This window comes from Sciurus carolinensis, chromosome 16 (genome assembly GCF_902686445.1).
Source record: "Sciurus carolinensis chromosome 16, mSciCar1.2, whole genome shotgun sequence".
Taxonomy (NCBI): domain Eukaryota; kingdom Metazoa; phylum Chordata; class Mammalia; order Rodentia; family Sciuridae; genus Sciurus; species Sciurus carolinensis.
In genome coordinates this window covers 43,280,669-43,296,919 of record NC_062228.1, presented here as the reverse complement: position 1 = coordinate 43,296,919, position 16,251 = coordinate 43,280,669, and the positions used below count along the sequence as shown (strand labels likewise).

The 16,251-nt window shown below is 50.7% G+C and overlaps 2 protein-coding genes across 3 annotated transcripts; both read right to left on the bottom strand.

The window, feature by feature from the left end:
• Positions 1–912: 912 nt before the first annotated feature.
• Positions 913–3,327, bottom strand: Etv2 (ETS variant transcription factor 2). The gene is made up of 6 exons (XM_047527169.1): positions 3,258–3,327; positions 3,083–3,157; positions 2,784–2,843; positions 2,058–2,525; positions 1,439–1,551; positions 913–1,113 (listed from the first exon to the last, which is right to left on the bottom strand). Exons 1-6 carry the CDS (start codon positions 3,325–3,327, stop codon positions 913–915), a joined length of 987 nt encoding a protein of 328 aa, XP_047383125.1.
• A 3,500-nt stretch (positions 3,328–6,827) lies between these two features.
• On the bottom strand, positions 6,828–15,627 carry Rbm42 (RNA binding motif protein 42). Of its 2 annotated transcripts, XM_047527569.1 has the most exons (10): positions 15,385–15,627; positions 15,007–15,151; positions 13,702–13,786; positions 13,523–13,597; positions 11,749–11,814; positions 11,495–11,670; positions 10,170–10,502; positions 9,798–9,915; positions 7,162–7,356; positions 6,828–7,069 (listed from the first exon to the last, which is right to left on the bottom strand). In XM_047527569.1, exons 1-10 carry the CDS (start codon positions 15,510–15,512, stop codon positions 6,957–6,959), a joined length of 1,434 nt encoding a protein of 477 aa, XP_047383525.1. In that variant the 5' UTR covers positions 15,513–15,627; the 3' UTR covers positions 6,828–6,956. The 2 variants fall into 2 exon arrangements, with proteins under 2 accessions (XP_047383525.1, XP_047383526.1); XM_047527570.1 differs by lacking the exon at positions 11,749–11,814 and having other exon boundaries at positions 11,495–11,649; positions 15,385–15,626.
• Positions 15,628–16,251: the final 624 nt, after the last annotated feature.

Here is a 16,251-nt window from a genome sequence, read left to right as displayed (position 1 = left end):
AGGGATTAACTGAGTGGTAACTGAAGGTGGGAAGGGTAGGGTGTGACTGGAGGAGGTGGCATTGGGAAGGTGGCTTGAGGGTATATTGTATCTGTCCAGTGGAGTCTCTCTCTGCTTCCGGATCATCATGTGAGCTGCTTCTCTTGGCAACACTCTTCTGCCATGATGTTCTGTCTCACCTGGAGACCTGAGGAAGGGAGCCTGCTGTGCAGATTGAGACCTCTGAAACCATGAGCCCCTGAATAAACTTTTCCTCTTCTACAATTGTTCTTGTCAGGTCTTTTAGTCACAGCAGAGAAAAAGCTGACTAATACACCTTAGCAGGTCTGATTCTTTTGAAAGTCTCTGCCCATGGCAGATACACAGTAGACCTTATGGATACTAGGTTGGTGTCCTTTGTATGCCTCAGCAGGTGTTGGGCACTAAACCGATTCCCTAAGTTAGGTCTGGATCTCAAAAGTCACGGTTGTGTCTTGAGATCTTGCTGCCCGGGTGGCGGTGGCTTCTTACCCCAAAACTAATCACCGAGGTGAGTGAGAGGTGCTGAGGTTGCAGGAGGAGCGGAGGTGTATCAGTAAGGCGGGGCCTACGCGCCTAACGGGGCGGGATCTGGAAAACAGCAGCAAGTGGGCAGGGCTTAGGTACCTAGGAGCTCTCAAGAGAAGCGGCGGGTGGCCCACACTCGCGGATCCTCAGGCAGGAATACCTAGACGCTGATAAACTGGGGACCAAAGGGATGGGGACCCAGACTTCTGGATTATGTGAGATGAGGATCCGGACCCTTAAGTCTCCGAAGTGGGGAGGCCAAACTCCTAAATGTGGGGGTGCACACTTAGGCTCTCTAGCGGGTCTAGTAGGTGTCCGTGGGGAGGATACAGACAAGCACGCGCGACGAGGTTTGAGAGGACATTTTTATTGGAGCTCTGTTCCCTGAGTGCCCTCCGAGCAGTCCCGACAGGATAGACCGGGCACTCGGCCCCCGAAGCGGTAAGTGTACTTGCGCCCACCGCTCTTACGCACAATGTCGCGGCGGTAGTAGTAGCGTAGACCTCGGCTCAGCTTCTCGTAATTCATGCCAGGCTTCCTCTTGCGCTCGCCCCACAGCCGCGCCACCTAGGTCGGAGGTGGGGCTTAGTCGAGGGACGGGTGGGGCGGGGCCGAGACAGGATGTGGGGAGCGGACTTGGGGACCCGGCTCGGGGTGGGGGTGGGGGTGGGGGTGGGGGTGGGGGGTGGGCTCTGGATGCGGGTCAGGCACCGCCCAGGTGGATTGAATGGGGTTGGTTGAGGCGGAACCGGACTCGTTTTAAACCCGGTCTAGAGAGGGCGAAGGTGGGGGCGGGGTCAAGGATTAGGCACAGTGAATGGCAGGACTATGTTGGGTTAGCGTCGACCGGCGGGTTTTGGCGGGCTAACGGGGTTTGGGGGTGTGCCCCCACCTCTTTGGGGTCGCACAACTGGAACTCGCGGCTGTTGCCAGTCCAGCGGATGCAGCTGCTACGCGCCTGGTCGTGGAGCAGCTCCAGGAGGAACTGCCACAGCTGAATGGGACCTGGGGTGGAGGTGAACACTCAGGCTTCCCAGCCCCAGACCACGCCTCTTGGATGACCTAGGAGTCAGGACTCCCTCACCTCCAAGTCTCAAGTGTCCAGGTCCTCCCAGCTTGGGACTCCAATAGGAGTCCAAATCTCCCCTCCTCGGGGGATCCTTGAGTTTGTCGGATCCCGCCGTATAAAGGACCTAAGAGGCAGATTCAGGGACCCAAAGGTCCAGAGCCCCCATCTAGGAAATTTAGGAGTTTGGCCTTTTCATCTTGGAGATTCAGGAGTCTAAATCCTCATCTCTTCCCTCTCACATAATCCAGGAGCCTAGATCCTCTTCCCTTTGGTCCTCTAAAAGGCCACCAGAGTCTTAGTCCTCTCGCCCCTCCCCTCGAGTTCTCGGGTACCTAAATCCCTCCTTTCACTGCCCGTTTCCTGGGTCCCGCCCCTTTAGGCGCCTAGGCACCGCCACATCACTCTGGGTTGGCTACCTCGGCAGTCTTCCAGGACCGCTCACCTCGGTGGTTAGTTTTGGGGTAACGAGCCAAGGCGTCATGGTCAGACTTCTGACTCTGTTCAGAGGAAGTGGTGAGAGCTGAACTCTGGTACCCCTTCGAAGAGACGCTGCAATCTGGATGCAGCCCCGGATCCCAGGAGGCGGTACAGTTGGAACCCACAGGCCCATTCCACGAAATGTAACAGTCCGCGTGCGGCTCCTCGCTGAGGCCATTGCCCCAGTAGGTGGCGCCGTGGGAGCTGACAGAACAGTCCCAGCTGATGGTGTTTCTGGCAGCCTGGACGTGCGACCTCGAGGTGTCACAGTTCTGGCCCACCGTCCCTTCGGAACCGGAGAAGGGGACAGGGACAGGACCAGGACCGGGAGGAGCGGGGCCCAGAATCTGAGAGGCGTGGTTCCAAGGGTCAGAGGCGGTGTGGGACAGGTCTGCCCAGTCTCCTGACCACGCAAGGGCCTGAGGGGCTGGCTCTGTGAGGAGAAACAAAGCCCAAGTAAGGGGAGCTCAGGGGTCCTGCTCCCCGAACCTCTTGAGAGTTCTAGGGGGTCTAAGCTTTCAGTGCTGGTGCCTCCGGTCCAGGGCTCCCAGATCAAGGCCATGCCACCTTGAGGATGCAGGTGTCTTCGGTCCTAGACCCCTCCGCTTCCAAGATTGGGGAGGGGGATTCTAAACCTCCAGGCCCAGCCCCTCAGGACCCCTTCTCCCACCGCACATCTGCATACACTCACCCGTCCCCCATGAAGCTTCTGGATGTGGTAAGGAGGGGCTCCAGTCCAGCTCTGGGAATCCTGTGAGGGATTAGATGGCAGCTGAGGTTAGGAAAGGGTGGAAGTAAAGACTTAGAGACCTCCTCAACCACCCATCCACTGGTCTTTATGTGTCAGAGGTTGGGAGTTATTCACTCAGGACTCCGGACCCTCTCTTTCATCCACCTCAGGAATCCAGGAATGCCCCCTCTTCCCTTAGACCTAGGAACCCAGCCTTCCCCTTTTCCTGCAGGACACAGGGGTTCCAACCCAGCAGCAACCTTTCCAGCATGTCTCCACTGTCTGTGTTTCTCCTTGGAGCACCAGTTCAGGGAAATAGAAGCCAAAGTCAGTTCCTCCTGCAGACAATAAGGATGTTAAGTCCCGTCAGAGTTCAGCAGAGGCCCCTACCCCAGCGCCCTCCCCACACATATTGTCTCAGCCCCAGCAACCTACCCAACCCTGACAGCTTGTTCCCCGGAGGCACTTCCTGTGGTGATGCTTCATCCCCATTCCACAAGTCCATGGATGCTCGTTTTGAATATTCTGGGTAGGGAAAATCCAGTGGGCAAAGGATGACTCTTAGGGACCCTGGAGTCTGAGCCCCAGCACTTGCTTCCCTCAGACCCCGGAATCTAGCTTTTTCCCCTCCTTCTACAGGAACCTGGAATCTTGGTTTCCAGTCCCCTTTTTCTCTCAAAGGAGGGGTGAGGAGTCTTAGTCTTTTTTCAAGCTCCCCACTTCTTGGGAATCTAGAAACCAGGGTCCCTCCTAAACCAGACGCCAGGCATTCATCCAGTTCCCAGTTCATGGCTCACCTCTGGTGGATTCCTCTGCCTGCAGCCGGGGGTCTCAGCTCCATTTCATACCATGCACCCCCTCCCCTGGGAGCCTGGGCAGGGGGGAATTTTCCGAGACGTCAGAGCAGGGGGTCGCAGCTTGGGTCAGGTTGCAGGGGTTGGGGCGGGGCCGAGTGACGACCCCAGCCTCAGAGATGTGCACTTGCTCTGGAGCTGTTTAGTTGCGAGGGTGCATGTTTTGGGCTTGGATGAGGGCTTTTGGGGACAGCGGGCTGGGTGAGACAGGTGGGGGTCAAGGGGTGTTTATGGGGTGATGAGGGCAGGGTGGGCGGCTTGGTGGATAGGTGCTCTGACTTGGGGATTTGATCCTGTGACATAGGAGGTGGTGGGGGAGGTGGACCTGGGGTCATCTGGGCTGCGCTGGGGCTTATCTACAACAGGAAGAGGGATTTCCGGCCAGATACCCACCTCCCCAACTGACGTCACAATTGGTAGGGTGATGGGGTGGGTGGAAGGAGGCAAACCCTGAATCCCCCAGCAGGCTCAGCTAGGATGGGCCTCCTGGAGCAGCTCCCAAGAAGTGTCAATCATAAGAATAATAATATCAATAATTTGAATGATAACACTAGTAATAACAATAGCTAATCTTAAGTGAGGGACCGTTGTTATATGCCAGAGAATCATATGCAATGGTCCTTCATTTAATGAAGGCCCATTTTATGAGGTCGACACTATTCATCCCTATTTTATGAAGGAGGAAATTGAGGCAGACATCCTCCCACTTCTCTTTCCAGAGCCCATGTGCTTCCATGCTATAAGTTTGAAACAACTGGAAAATTTTGAATATCACATGGAATTATTAGATGTAGTGATGGTATTTTATGAAAGATGTAATATGAAGAAATGAACACAGATATTTAGGGATAAGGATTTGTATCTGTAACTTGCTTCAAATGGAAAAAGTTAAAACCAAAGAACTTTAATACACATAAACATGTTTATCTGAAATTCAGCAACTAGGCCTTCCTTACTGTTTGCTGTCTGGCAACCCTTAGCTCAAGTCACCTGGCTTTAGATACTATGCTTGTGCCAGACCTCCTCTACGAATAAGTAAATAAGTACTGCTAAAAATAATCTTTTTAATATGGAGAGTTACCAATATTCACTCAGCTCCATACATTATTTGCCATTCTGGAGGTAGGGTTCATGTGGAGAGCACTGCTTTTCTGTTCACTTTACAGAAGGGAAACTGGACCTCAAGAGGGAGAATCACTTGAAGCTGGGATTGGAACCCAGTGGGAGCAAGCCACTGAGCTCTGGGCTGTAACTGGCTCCTTTGTGCATTCACTCCATGTATCTGAAGGGAGTCCTGGTTTCTTTCCCTGAAATTGGCCTTTCTCCTGTCTGTGTATGTTTCTCCTTTGGTTGGTGTCTCCAGCTCTGGGTCCCTGTTGCATCAGAACTGAATCCAGTGAGGCTTTCTCACCCAGTATCTCCAGACAAGTCTTGCTCCCTCCCTTCTCTGAGTGTTCCCATCTCTTTTGCTCCCCACCTCCCTTCTCATTGCACTCTCTGCTAGTTCTTATCACTCTGCCAGAGCTTTCCCCTCTTCCTCCATCTCTGTATCTTTGCCTCCTCCTCCTCTCCATCTCTGTGCATCTTTTCCCATCCTCCCTTCCAAGACTCCTGTGCATACTTTAAAAACCCTTCTTTCTGGAATCACTCTCTTTCCATGTCCTCCCTTGTCCCTGAGGTTGCAACAAGCAGTTCAAGTATAGGAAGGGCTAGTGATGGGGAAAAGGGGGTTTGAGGGTCCTGGGATTGGGAGGTCCAGTCCAGGTGGCAGGGGGCTGAAGGGTACTTCCTGCCAAGGAGGGAGGCCCTCACCACTCTGACCAGACTGGAAAATGTGACGTCAGAGAGGAGGCAGTAAGGGAGGGAAGACAGGAACAGAAGTAACTTGATACCTCTCCAGGGTGATCTCCTTCCTGAGAAGACTTGGTATTGCACCCCCATCCCCTAGTCCTTCCCCGACTTGTCCAGGGTTCTGATGGCTGCATCCCTGAAGACCTTCATTCCTTTTTCACACTCCAGCCCTGCAAGCTCCTTAGAACCTGCCCTAAACTCCTTCTAGACCACCAGTGCTCAGTGGTGGTCTCATGGCTCTTTCTCAAGTGACAATCTGTGATGCCACCCCTGCTTGCTGCCTGAACTTTGTCCCAGCCTTTTGGGCTCCCTGCTGCCTTTAGGGTAAAGCCTAAGCTCTTAGCCTGGTGTTCAAGGTCCTGCTTGGACACTCTTCAGCAGGGAGAGGAAAGTTCAGAGAAGGGAAAAGACCTAGAAATACAGATATTTAGAGACAAGAAACAGAGGGCACTGAGAGACACCCACATAAGACATGATGGCTGGTGTTTGGCAGAGTGAAGAAACTATAAAGAGAGATCCAGAGGGTAAGAATGACAGTTTCAGAGTGGATAGTTCCTTTAGGAAGCCCTCCCTGACCCCTAGGTCAACACCCAGGGCTCCCCCTGCTGCCCCTGCTCAGTCTGGGCTCTCAGTCTGGCATGGGGCCTACCCTGACAGTGGACCATGAACTCTGAGGAAGCCGGGTACAGAGCTGTTGGTTACCACTGAGTCCCCAGCATCATCCAGGCCCTTGATGAGAGTTCGCTGACTGCTTAGAGCCTCAAGGCTGTGAGCTCCAGAAGGCGGGTCTAGGAGACCTCCTCTCTCTTTTTTTTTGGGGCAGGGGTGGGGGGTGTGTATACCAGGGATTGAACCCAGGGGCACTCAACCACTGAGCCACATCCCCAGCCCTATTTTGTATTTTATTCTGAGACGGGGTCTCACCGAGTTGCTTAGCACCTTGCTTCAGATGAGGCTGGCTTTGAACTCGAAATCCTCCTGCCTCAGCCTCCCCAGCTGCTGGGATTCCAGGTGTGCACCACCATGCCTGGCAAGACCTCCTATCTTGATGCTGACAACCAGGCTGGTGTATGGACATTGATCTGAAATCTGAGCCTTAGTTTGGCTGTCACCTTCCCACAGCCTTCCTTCCTGCTCTGGAATAGGTGGCACTCAATACGCACTTAAGAGGTTTCAAGTGGAGGTAATGAGCATAAAATGGGGCTCAAAATGCCCATCTGGATGTTTTGCCCAGGTAAAACTTCAAGGCTACTCACATTCTCTTTGCTACCCAAAGAGTTCTTCCAAGCACAGCCAGGGGTGGAAATGAACGTAAATTTATTGAAACTGGTTTTGGGGCAGGTGTGTGGATAGCTGGGGTTTTTCCAAAGACAGCTCTAGGGAGGAGCCAGCGCCCGGCCGGGTGGGAGCGGGTGCCCAGCCACAGACCCTATCTCAGGCCCAACTTCTTCTTTTCCTTCTGCTTCTTGCGGACCACATCCAGGTTCCGGTCCTTCCACATGCTCTTACGAAGCTTGATTGGGCGTGAGCCCACATATTTCCCTGTGGGACAGGAGGACTCAAGGTCAGGCTTGGGGTCAGGCTTAGGTCAGATGCCTGCCATACCCACTGTCCCTAGGGGAAGCCTCACCCACCATTCATCTCACGCATGGCGCGCACATAGTCACTGGGGTCCTTGAAGCTGACGAAGCCATATCCCTTGGTCTTGCCTGTGCGCTTGTCACGGATCACCTTAGCCTTAAGGAAGGATGGGAAGCGGCTGAAGGCACGTGCCAAGATGTCATCATTCACCTCATTGCCCAAATCCCCGCAGAAGATCCGGAAGTCATCTGGGGTTGGGGGAGAGACGTTAGAGGATGCAGGTGCTGGCCCCTGTCTGCCCTATTTGAATGTCCCCATCTTTTCTGATGCATCCTTAAGCCCTCCTCCCTCTATTCCCAAAGTCTCTACCCTGGGATCCTCAGTGATAAGAGCTGGTGCCCCCAACAGTCCTTCCACACTAAGGCACAGAGAGGTCAAGTGACTTCCCAAACTTATACAACTAGGACATGGCAGAGGTGGGACATGAGCTCTGGCATCTGGCTCCAAAGTCATCACTTTTAACCTCTAACTGTATTGCTCTTTCTCACTCAGGACTGTCACACATTCCCATGAAGAAGCCCCGAATTCTGACCTGGCCCTGGCCTTTCCTCTGAGAAACTGGTGTCCCTTGTTCTCCTGGACACCTCTCCATGGATGTTCCTTGGGTCCCTGACACTTGCCAGCCTCCCGCCATGGCACCTCAGCACCACAAGTTTCACCTCTCTTCAGCTATGCAAAGGCTGCTCTAATTCTACCTTGAAATTGGAAACTGCGTGACTTTCTCCAAAGCTGATTTCAGCTGCCACTCTTGGGAATATCCTTGGGCAATATCCTAGGTCTGAGCCTACAATGACCCTGCTCTACCCCAATGAATCACTATCCCCAGAAAGCACATATTCTTCTTCTCTTTTTGGAGATAGGAAAATGAGGCTTGAAAGGCTAACTACCAAAGTCACAGAACTAGAGTCTCAAACCAATACTGGCCCCATCTGGGTCAAGGCTGCTTGACCCTGGCCTGGGGCAGGTAGATGGTCCCAGGAGAGGAGGCAGAAGTCAAAGATTGGGTGGGAAGTGGGTTTATTTCCTTCCTCAGTTATTGCTATAGTTACCCCATGGCTTCTGTGATGATTAAGGACACTATGAGAACAAGCTAGGCCATCCCAGGAGGAAACAATCTGACAAATTGAGAGGGTAGGATCTTCTAAGACATTTGGCCTGGACGCTTGAAAAAATTATACACAAAAGAAGGAAGTGGCCTGCGCCTGTAATCCCAACAGCTTGGGAGGCTGAGGCAGGAAGATTGAAACTTCAAAGCCAGTCTTAGTAACTCAGCAAGACCCTGTCTCAAAAAACTCAAAACCAAACCAAATGAAACCCCCAACAAACCCCAATAAATAAAAATGAAAACAAAACAAAACAAAAAAACCCAAGGAGGTGGGAAGGAGACCATTCTCATTGAAAGATAATGTGTGGCTGCAGAGGTGCCTCCTGAGGCCAGGCTCTGTGCAGGCTGGCTTCCTCTCCCAGCCAAAGCATCTTTGTGGACAGGCCTCTTCCCACAACCCTCTCATCACTCTTGTTGCTGAGGATGACAATCCAGGGAAAGGGTCACAAGGGGGAGGTGAGCAAGCAGAGGTACCCCCTAAAACTTCCCCTGCCCACCTGGCTCTATGGCTACCAATGTGGGCCAGTAGGCAGGGTGCTGGTTGAAATCTAGACATGCCACTCACCTCCTACTCCACCATGCCTCCCAGGCCCTGTTTTATATGAACGAGCACTCATTTCTTCTGGTCAAGTGAATGCCAGGATCTAACTGTGCTTCCTTAGCCCAGATTATCTATGAATTGTTTATTTATTTTGCTTTGCTGGGGATGGAACAAGACCTTGCACATGACAGGTAATTGATCTGCCACTGAGTTGTGTCCCCTTAGCCCTCTTTAAATAGAACAAAACAAATAGTAGGATGTAAAAAATATAATGGAGAGACATAAAGCTACATGCATCCTAGAGTGGGGAAAAATAGCTGTAATAGAGTTGAGAAAACTGGGGAAATAAGAATATAAATTGATTATAAGATGTCATGGAATTACTGTTAATTTTCTTGGATAATGGTATATGATATGCAAGAAAGTGTCTTGAAAGAAGATGAATGCTAAGGTATTTAGAAATGAAGGAATAACTTCACTTATAATTTTCTTCAAATGACTGAGAAAAAGACAAGGAGCTGGGGGTAGCTCAAAGATAGAGCACTTGCCCAGCATGTGTGAGGCTCCATCCCCAGCAGTGCAAAACAACAGCAAAACACATACATACACCAAGGAATAAAGTGAATGTAGTAAAATGTTAACTGTGGACTCCAGGTGGTAGAAAGGCCATTCACTACCATTTGGTACTTAAAATTTTTTTATAAAAAAGATGGGGAAAAAAGAATGCTCTTTTGACTTTTAGCATGAAAGGCCTGTTATGAATAAAAACAGGGGCCAGAAAGCCCTAGGTTATCTATCACCCCCACCGAATTCTGGCCTGTGGTGGGGGAGGGACCTGCCCCTCAGAGCCTCAGTCTGGCCCTCCCTGAGGTGGGTTAACTACAGAGAGCTGTGGGGTTATCTGGCTCCCCTTTCCTGCCCACAGGCCCAAAGGCAGCGGGGTCTGTCCCAGGCTGATCAACACTCATACATCAGCCAATTACCTGCATCCCACTCCAGCAGGCTAGGGTCTTCCCAGCTGCTCCCAGCTGCTGTGCGAATGCAGCGTTTCAATTTCTCTGGCTTCCCTTTCTTCTTGTCTTCACCCAAGGGTTCTGGGACCTGCAGAGGAAAGGGGATGGGTACCAAGGGTTTGGTGTTAGAGTCTCCCACTTTGCTTTGCCCCCTGGCCCTCCTGTCTCTAGTACAGGCAGATATGATTCTAGGTATGGAGTACTTGTGTCTACCTCCCTCTTCCCCGAGTCCTCCTACCCTCTGGAAAGAGGAATATATGATTTCCTGTGTGTAGAAACTAGTGGGCTTCTGCCTATCTCCCCAGCCCCTTCTGTCCTCTTGTTGTTATGCTCCCTGCTTACCTCAAGAGCCATAAGGCCAGGAGGTGGCTCAGGCCGAGGGGGCCTGGGTCGTGGACGCAAGGACAGGAGCTCAGGAATGCGCAGTGGGGGCAGTAGGCCACGTACCACCTCCAGTGGGAGGGGCAAGGGCTCAGGTTCAGGCAATGGCATGGCCAGGGCCAGTGGCAGGCTGGGTCCAATGACTGCAGGGCCAGCTGGGGCACCTCCTGCACCCACAGCCACTGCTGCACTAGCCTCCTCCAGTCCAGCGGCTGCTGCCACCACTGCTTCTTCCTTCTCTTTCAGGCCCAACCCCAGGCCTAGGCCCAGCTCTCGGGGTGCTGCTGGCTCTTCCTGTGGGCAAGAGGAGGGCATGAGGGGGGTCAGATCACAGATTTGGATCTTACTTCCATCCCCATCCCACACAACAAAGTAAGGTGCTGGGAGCCAGAGAGCAAGCAAGAAAGGGAAGTCTCTAGTCAGACGGAAATTGAGAAATATAAGCAGAGAGGGAGAGACAGGCAGATACAGGTAAAAACATCAAGACACAAAGGCAGAAGGACATCAAAGGAAAAATAGAGACAGAGACAGAAAAAGACCATAAGCATGTTTCTCTCTACTCTTCAAAAAGGTTTGGCTATGGAAAGTAATAGAGAAAGACAGAGGCAAACAAAGATAAGAGACAAAGTCAAAGAAATGAAGCCAAAGGGAAGGCAATCTTAGACACATCCTGTGGGGTCAAAAATCAAGGATCTCCACATCAATGTTCATAGCTGCTCAGTTCACAATAGCCAGATTGTGGAACCAACCTAGATGTCCTTCAATTGATGAATGGATAAAGAAAATGTGGTATATATATATACAATGGAATATTACTCAGCCATAAAGAAAGATAAAATTATGGCATTTGCAGGCAAATGGATGAAACTGGAGAATATCATGCTAAGTGAGATAAGCCAATCTCAAAAAACCAATGGACGAATGATATCGCTAATAGGTGGATGATGACACATAATGGGGGGTGGGAGGGGTTAGTGTTAGGGTTAGAGTTAGGGTTAGGGAGGTGGGCAAGAATGGAGGAAGGAAGGACTGTGTAGAGGGAAAAGAGGGGTGGGAGGGGTGGGGGGGAAGGGGAAAAAATAACAGAATGAATCAAACAACATTACCCTATGTAAATTTATGATTACACAAATGGTATGCCTTTACGCCATGTACAGAGAAACAACATGTATCCCAATTGTTTACAAAAATGAAAAAAAAAAAAAAAAAAAAAAAAAAAAAAATCAAGGATCTCCCCGCCCACTATACTTCTGATGTATACTTCTTAGTTCCCTTTCCACACTCACCAGGGGAGGCCTCAGAGCAGCCATAGAGCCTAGGGGAGGCCCTGGGGCCCGAGCCATTGGTGGTAGCATCATGGGTGGTCCAGGAGGCCCAGGAAGAGGGGGTCCTACAAGGGCCTGGTGAGGGGGCCGCAGGGCCATTGGACGAGGAGCACCAGCTGCAGAAGAGAGAGCAGAATCTGTCAGGGTGTTAGTGGGGGAGTTGGAGGGCTTCAGGGGAAAGTTGTGTGGCAGGATGATGACCCTGGCCCCCTCACCTGCTCTCTGTAGCACGTGAGGGACGAAGGCTGGACGCAGGATAGGGGCCCTCTGAGGGGCCACAGCTGTGGGAAAGAGAGATGGGGGGGGTGTGTCATGGGGGACAGGGGCAATCAGGGAAAGGTGTGTGTGAGAATACTCTCAGCATCCAAGAAATCCTGAAGAAGAGTCTGGGGACTTTTCTGGAAGATGTGAAGGTTTTTCCATGAGTTCACTCAGCAAAAATTTATCCACAAGGATCTCATGTGGGTCCCAGCCCTGTAGTGGGCAGTGCTAAGGACCCACCAATAGACCCAGAGTTCTCAGGGAGCTCCTGTTTCAAAGTAGGAGAGAACAGATGCATCACTAGAGTGACAGTCCAGAGTGGTCAGGGCTGGAATGAGGGAAAGCTCAGGTGGAGGGATAACGGGTAGGAGAGGGAAGGCCAGAGAGCTGTCAGAGTTCAGATGAGCCCTTTGAACCAGCCTAGACTGGATTAGAGGTTTCCTGGAAAAAGAGACCTGTGAGTTGAGACCCAAAGGATAAGGAAGACTTAGGCCAAGGGTGAGTGGAAATGTTACTGGCAGGGAGAACTTTTATAAGCAATACCTTTTACCCTTTTCAGTTTAAAGTGACTGTCATAAGGAAGTGGAGGGTTGGAGAGTGTCATGACAAGGGTTGAAGGATCAGCAGGCATTTAAGCACAGTCTTCTTGGCTAAGCCATGGATGTTTTTTTCAGGACACAGGGGAGCCACAGTAGGGTTGGAAGGTGGGCAGGGTGATTAAGTCAGATATGCATTTTTTTTGTCAAAACTATACTAAAGAGTAAGAAACGTCAGCTTGGGATGCTGAGGCAGGAGGACTGCAAGTTCAAGCTGGATTCAGTAATTTTAGCAAGACCCTAAGCAACTTAGTGAGACCCCGTCTTCAAATAAAATATAAAAAAGGGATGGGGATGTGGCTCAGTGGTTGAGCACCTCTGGGTTCAATCCCAGGTACCAAGAAAAAAAGGAGTCAGAAATGTCAACACTTCTCATGTTGTCATATAAAAAAAGTGTAACAGGTTTAGATAACATAATTAACAAATTTAATTTAATAGAGATTATACCAGAATTTGATATCTAAATGAGAAATAATGTCACAAAAATTGACAATGTACATAGGGGTTACCTGAAAAACAAAAAGTGGAAAATAGGAAGTTTGGCTTGTGGAAAGGACAGGCTGGAAGATAACAGCAGAGTTACAAGAGGCAGTGGAGAGAGGGACCTCAATAAAAGCACTGCTGGCACATCTCAGCAATGTTCAGGGATCCTGGGGAGGCAGAGGGGATGGATCTCTCTCTGCAAGGAAGCAGGCCACATAGGGTCTGACTACTGGGTGAGGAGCTTGTTGTCTGTTTGACTTGTTCATCCCCTCATCAGATAGTGTGTAATGCTTTCTATGCAACAGGTACCAAGACTTCTGCCCCTTATGGAGCTGACATTTTAGAGGAAGCAAATGATGATGAAAATAATCATCATAAATAAGTAAATTGCATAGCTTGTTATAAGGTATTAAATGTTGGGGAGAAACATAGCAAAGGTTTGGGATTAGGAGTGACATGGGGGGTTGGTCTGCAGTGACCAAATTAATTTGAGAAACTCAGGAAGTACACAATAGGTTTGTACTTTAGAAAGATACAGTGTCAGGGTGGGGATGAATGGAGAATATGATTTAAACCAGTGATTCAAGCAAGAGGATGAACTGCCTAAACAATTATGCCTGGTTAATGTGGGTCCTGGCTCCTGACTTACCTGCTCGCCGGAGGAACATGGCTTCTCGAGCCTCTGGACTGTCCAGGTGACTCCGATCAGCAGGGCCAAAGCCAACTGTTGGGAAGGAAGAGGTGAGGATGGAGGGAGGAGTCATGGGCATCCCTTTTTGCCACCCTATCTGATCTCCTGACCCCCTCATCTTGCCATTCTTTACTTACCTGGTCCCACAAAAGGAGGGCCACCCACCATGGGAGGAACTACTGTGGCTGCAGCGGCTGCCCGGGCCTCCAGAGTCTGTTGCACCTGTTGGGGAGGAGGTTGGAGTGAGAGGCCTGAGTGCTCCCAGTCTTCCCTGACTGGTTCACCCCAGGAGGCCAAGGTTTTCATCCTTTATGTTCTGTATGGGGTTGGCTATTTGTCAGGTATCAGCTAAAATGTTACTCTTCAGGGAGGCTCTTGGAATCACTAGCTAAAGTTATCTTCAGCTTCTTCTAGTAGCAACTTCTTTCATCAACCAGCTTCATCTTCCCCACAGTACTTGGTACTATCTGAAATTATTTCCAACTTGTCTTGTCCCTGGTCCCAGCCAACATCTCTTGCTTAGATTATACAATAACCTTTTCCTCATTCTCCTTGATTCTGCCCATCTCTCCTACAGTCCATTCTCCAGACATATAGAACCACCTTGTTACATCTAAGTTGAACACCATCATCTTTCTGCTTAAAATCCTCCAACAGTTCCTGACCTCAGAGTAAAAGCCAAGGTTCTTATGGTGACCCACATGGCCCTACAAGATCTGGCTTCTATCACCTGTCTTTATCTCCTCCCACTTTCCTCTCTGCCCATTCCACTTCAGTCACAGATCTCCCTGCTAAACATCATTGCCCGCCTCCAGGTCTTAGTACTAGCAGGGGATGCTCTTCCTCCAGATACCTGCATGGTTCCCTCCCTCATTATCCTTTATATCTTTGCTTAAATGTAACCTTCTCAGAAAGGCCTTCCCTGGGCTGATAAAACACTACTCTTCTTACCACACTTTGACTTGTCTCTCCCTATTAAAACAAACTCCAAAAAGGCAATGATTGGTTTTGTTTTCTGCTAAATTTTCAAAGCCTAAAATAGTGCCTGGCACATAGATTGCAATCAATAATTGTTCTGGACAGAATGAATGACTTTCACTTACTTATTTTTGTTTTAATAGTCTCTCTCCACTAGTCATATATAGCTAGTTACTGAGCCCTTGAAATTTGACTGAGATTGACAGGAATTATTTAACAAATTTTAAATAGGTACAGAACATAACTATCATCTCGGAAAGTTCTATTAGATAACATACTCTAGAATATAAGCTCCCAAAAGGAAGAAATATTGTGCATCTTAGTCACTGTATCCTCAGTGCCTGGCACATGAAGTATTTGACATGCTAATTAAATCCACCAGCCAAAACGTCAACACCTGTTTGTGTACACACACTTGCTGTTGTGTTCAAGGCACTGCCTTACATGCCTTAGCTCTGCCTTACCTGCTGGTATGTGTTGGTCGCGATAATTGGGCGGATCACAGGAGCTGCTGGGACCTGCATCGCTTCTACCGTGGGAACTGTGGGCACCGCAGGCACAGCAGTTGGGATTCCAGTTACTGGAGCCCCCAGAACTTCCTGCTCAAACCTGGGGGAGCAGAACAGACACCAAAGATTAGGTCCTCGCACCAATTCTGGAACGCTGGGTACATCGCGACAGCGCCTTCATCCCTGACAACGTCTCCATTTCCCTACCCGCCCCCCGCCCCGAAGATTCCACTTCCCCATGACAGAGTTATAGCTCGCGGCCTGGAGGCTCCAGGGTTCAGAAGAAGCTCTAGTTCTGGGATGGTTTTTATCACCCCCTCTCCCGGGCCTTACAGGGCCATCTCCGCCTCCATTTCCTTCAAGCGTTCCTCGCCGCTCTTGCCCGGGATGCCGGCACCAGGGCCCGGGACCACGGGTCCTCCTGCACCCGGGAGCCCTGGGGCTGGCCCCGCCCCGGCCATTGCTGCTGCCGTCCTTGTCGCCGCTACTACTGTTCCAGCTCAGTGGTCCCCACGGGTCCTGCAGTCTACTCTCCGGCTTCGTAAGGATGGGCGCCCGCGATGACGTACAGCTAAAGCGACGAGTACCAGGACGTGACGTCATACGTCCGAGAGCGAGGGCCAATGGGACATGGCCACACCCCGAGAAGGAATATAAACCAATCAGAGAGCCGGAAGGATGAACTAACGGAAGAATCTGGGTCAATCAGAGCACAGTGAAGAGAAGCGGCCACCCTTTCTAGGAGGAACGTGGGCTAATGAGAAAGAAGCAAAGTCAGTTGGTCCCATCCCTAATGTGGAGTCTGGACCTTTGAGGACGCAGGAAAGTTGGGAGGCCCCACCCGTGCCATAACCGAGTTCTGTGCCTGAAGTTTGTAAACACGCTGAGATCCGCGTCAACCCTGGGACTGGGCAAGGCTAGAGACCTAGCCAGGGACAGGGAACTCCTACACTGGGTTACACAGGCACACTATCAGTGACTTCCAGGAAAACTAGAGACGTTATGGGGGGAAGCTCTGAGAAGCGCCTGACCCAGAGGCTTCCTGAAGACATTTGCTAAGAGAAAATGGGGAGAGATTTTCTGGGTTAAAAGGAACAGCTTATGCCAAGGCCCAGTAATCCAGAGTATCATCTCAGAAGTGCGTGGTGGGTTTGGTCTCTGCGCCCTTTCTTGGGACATGGTTGACTTCTTCCTCTTTTA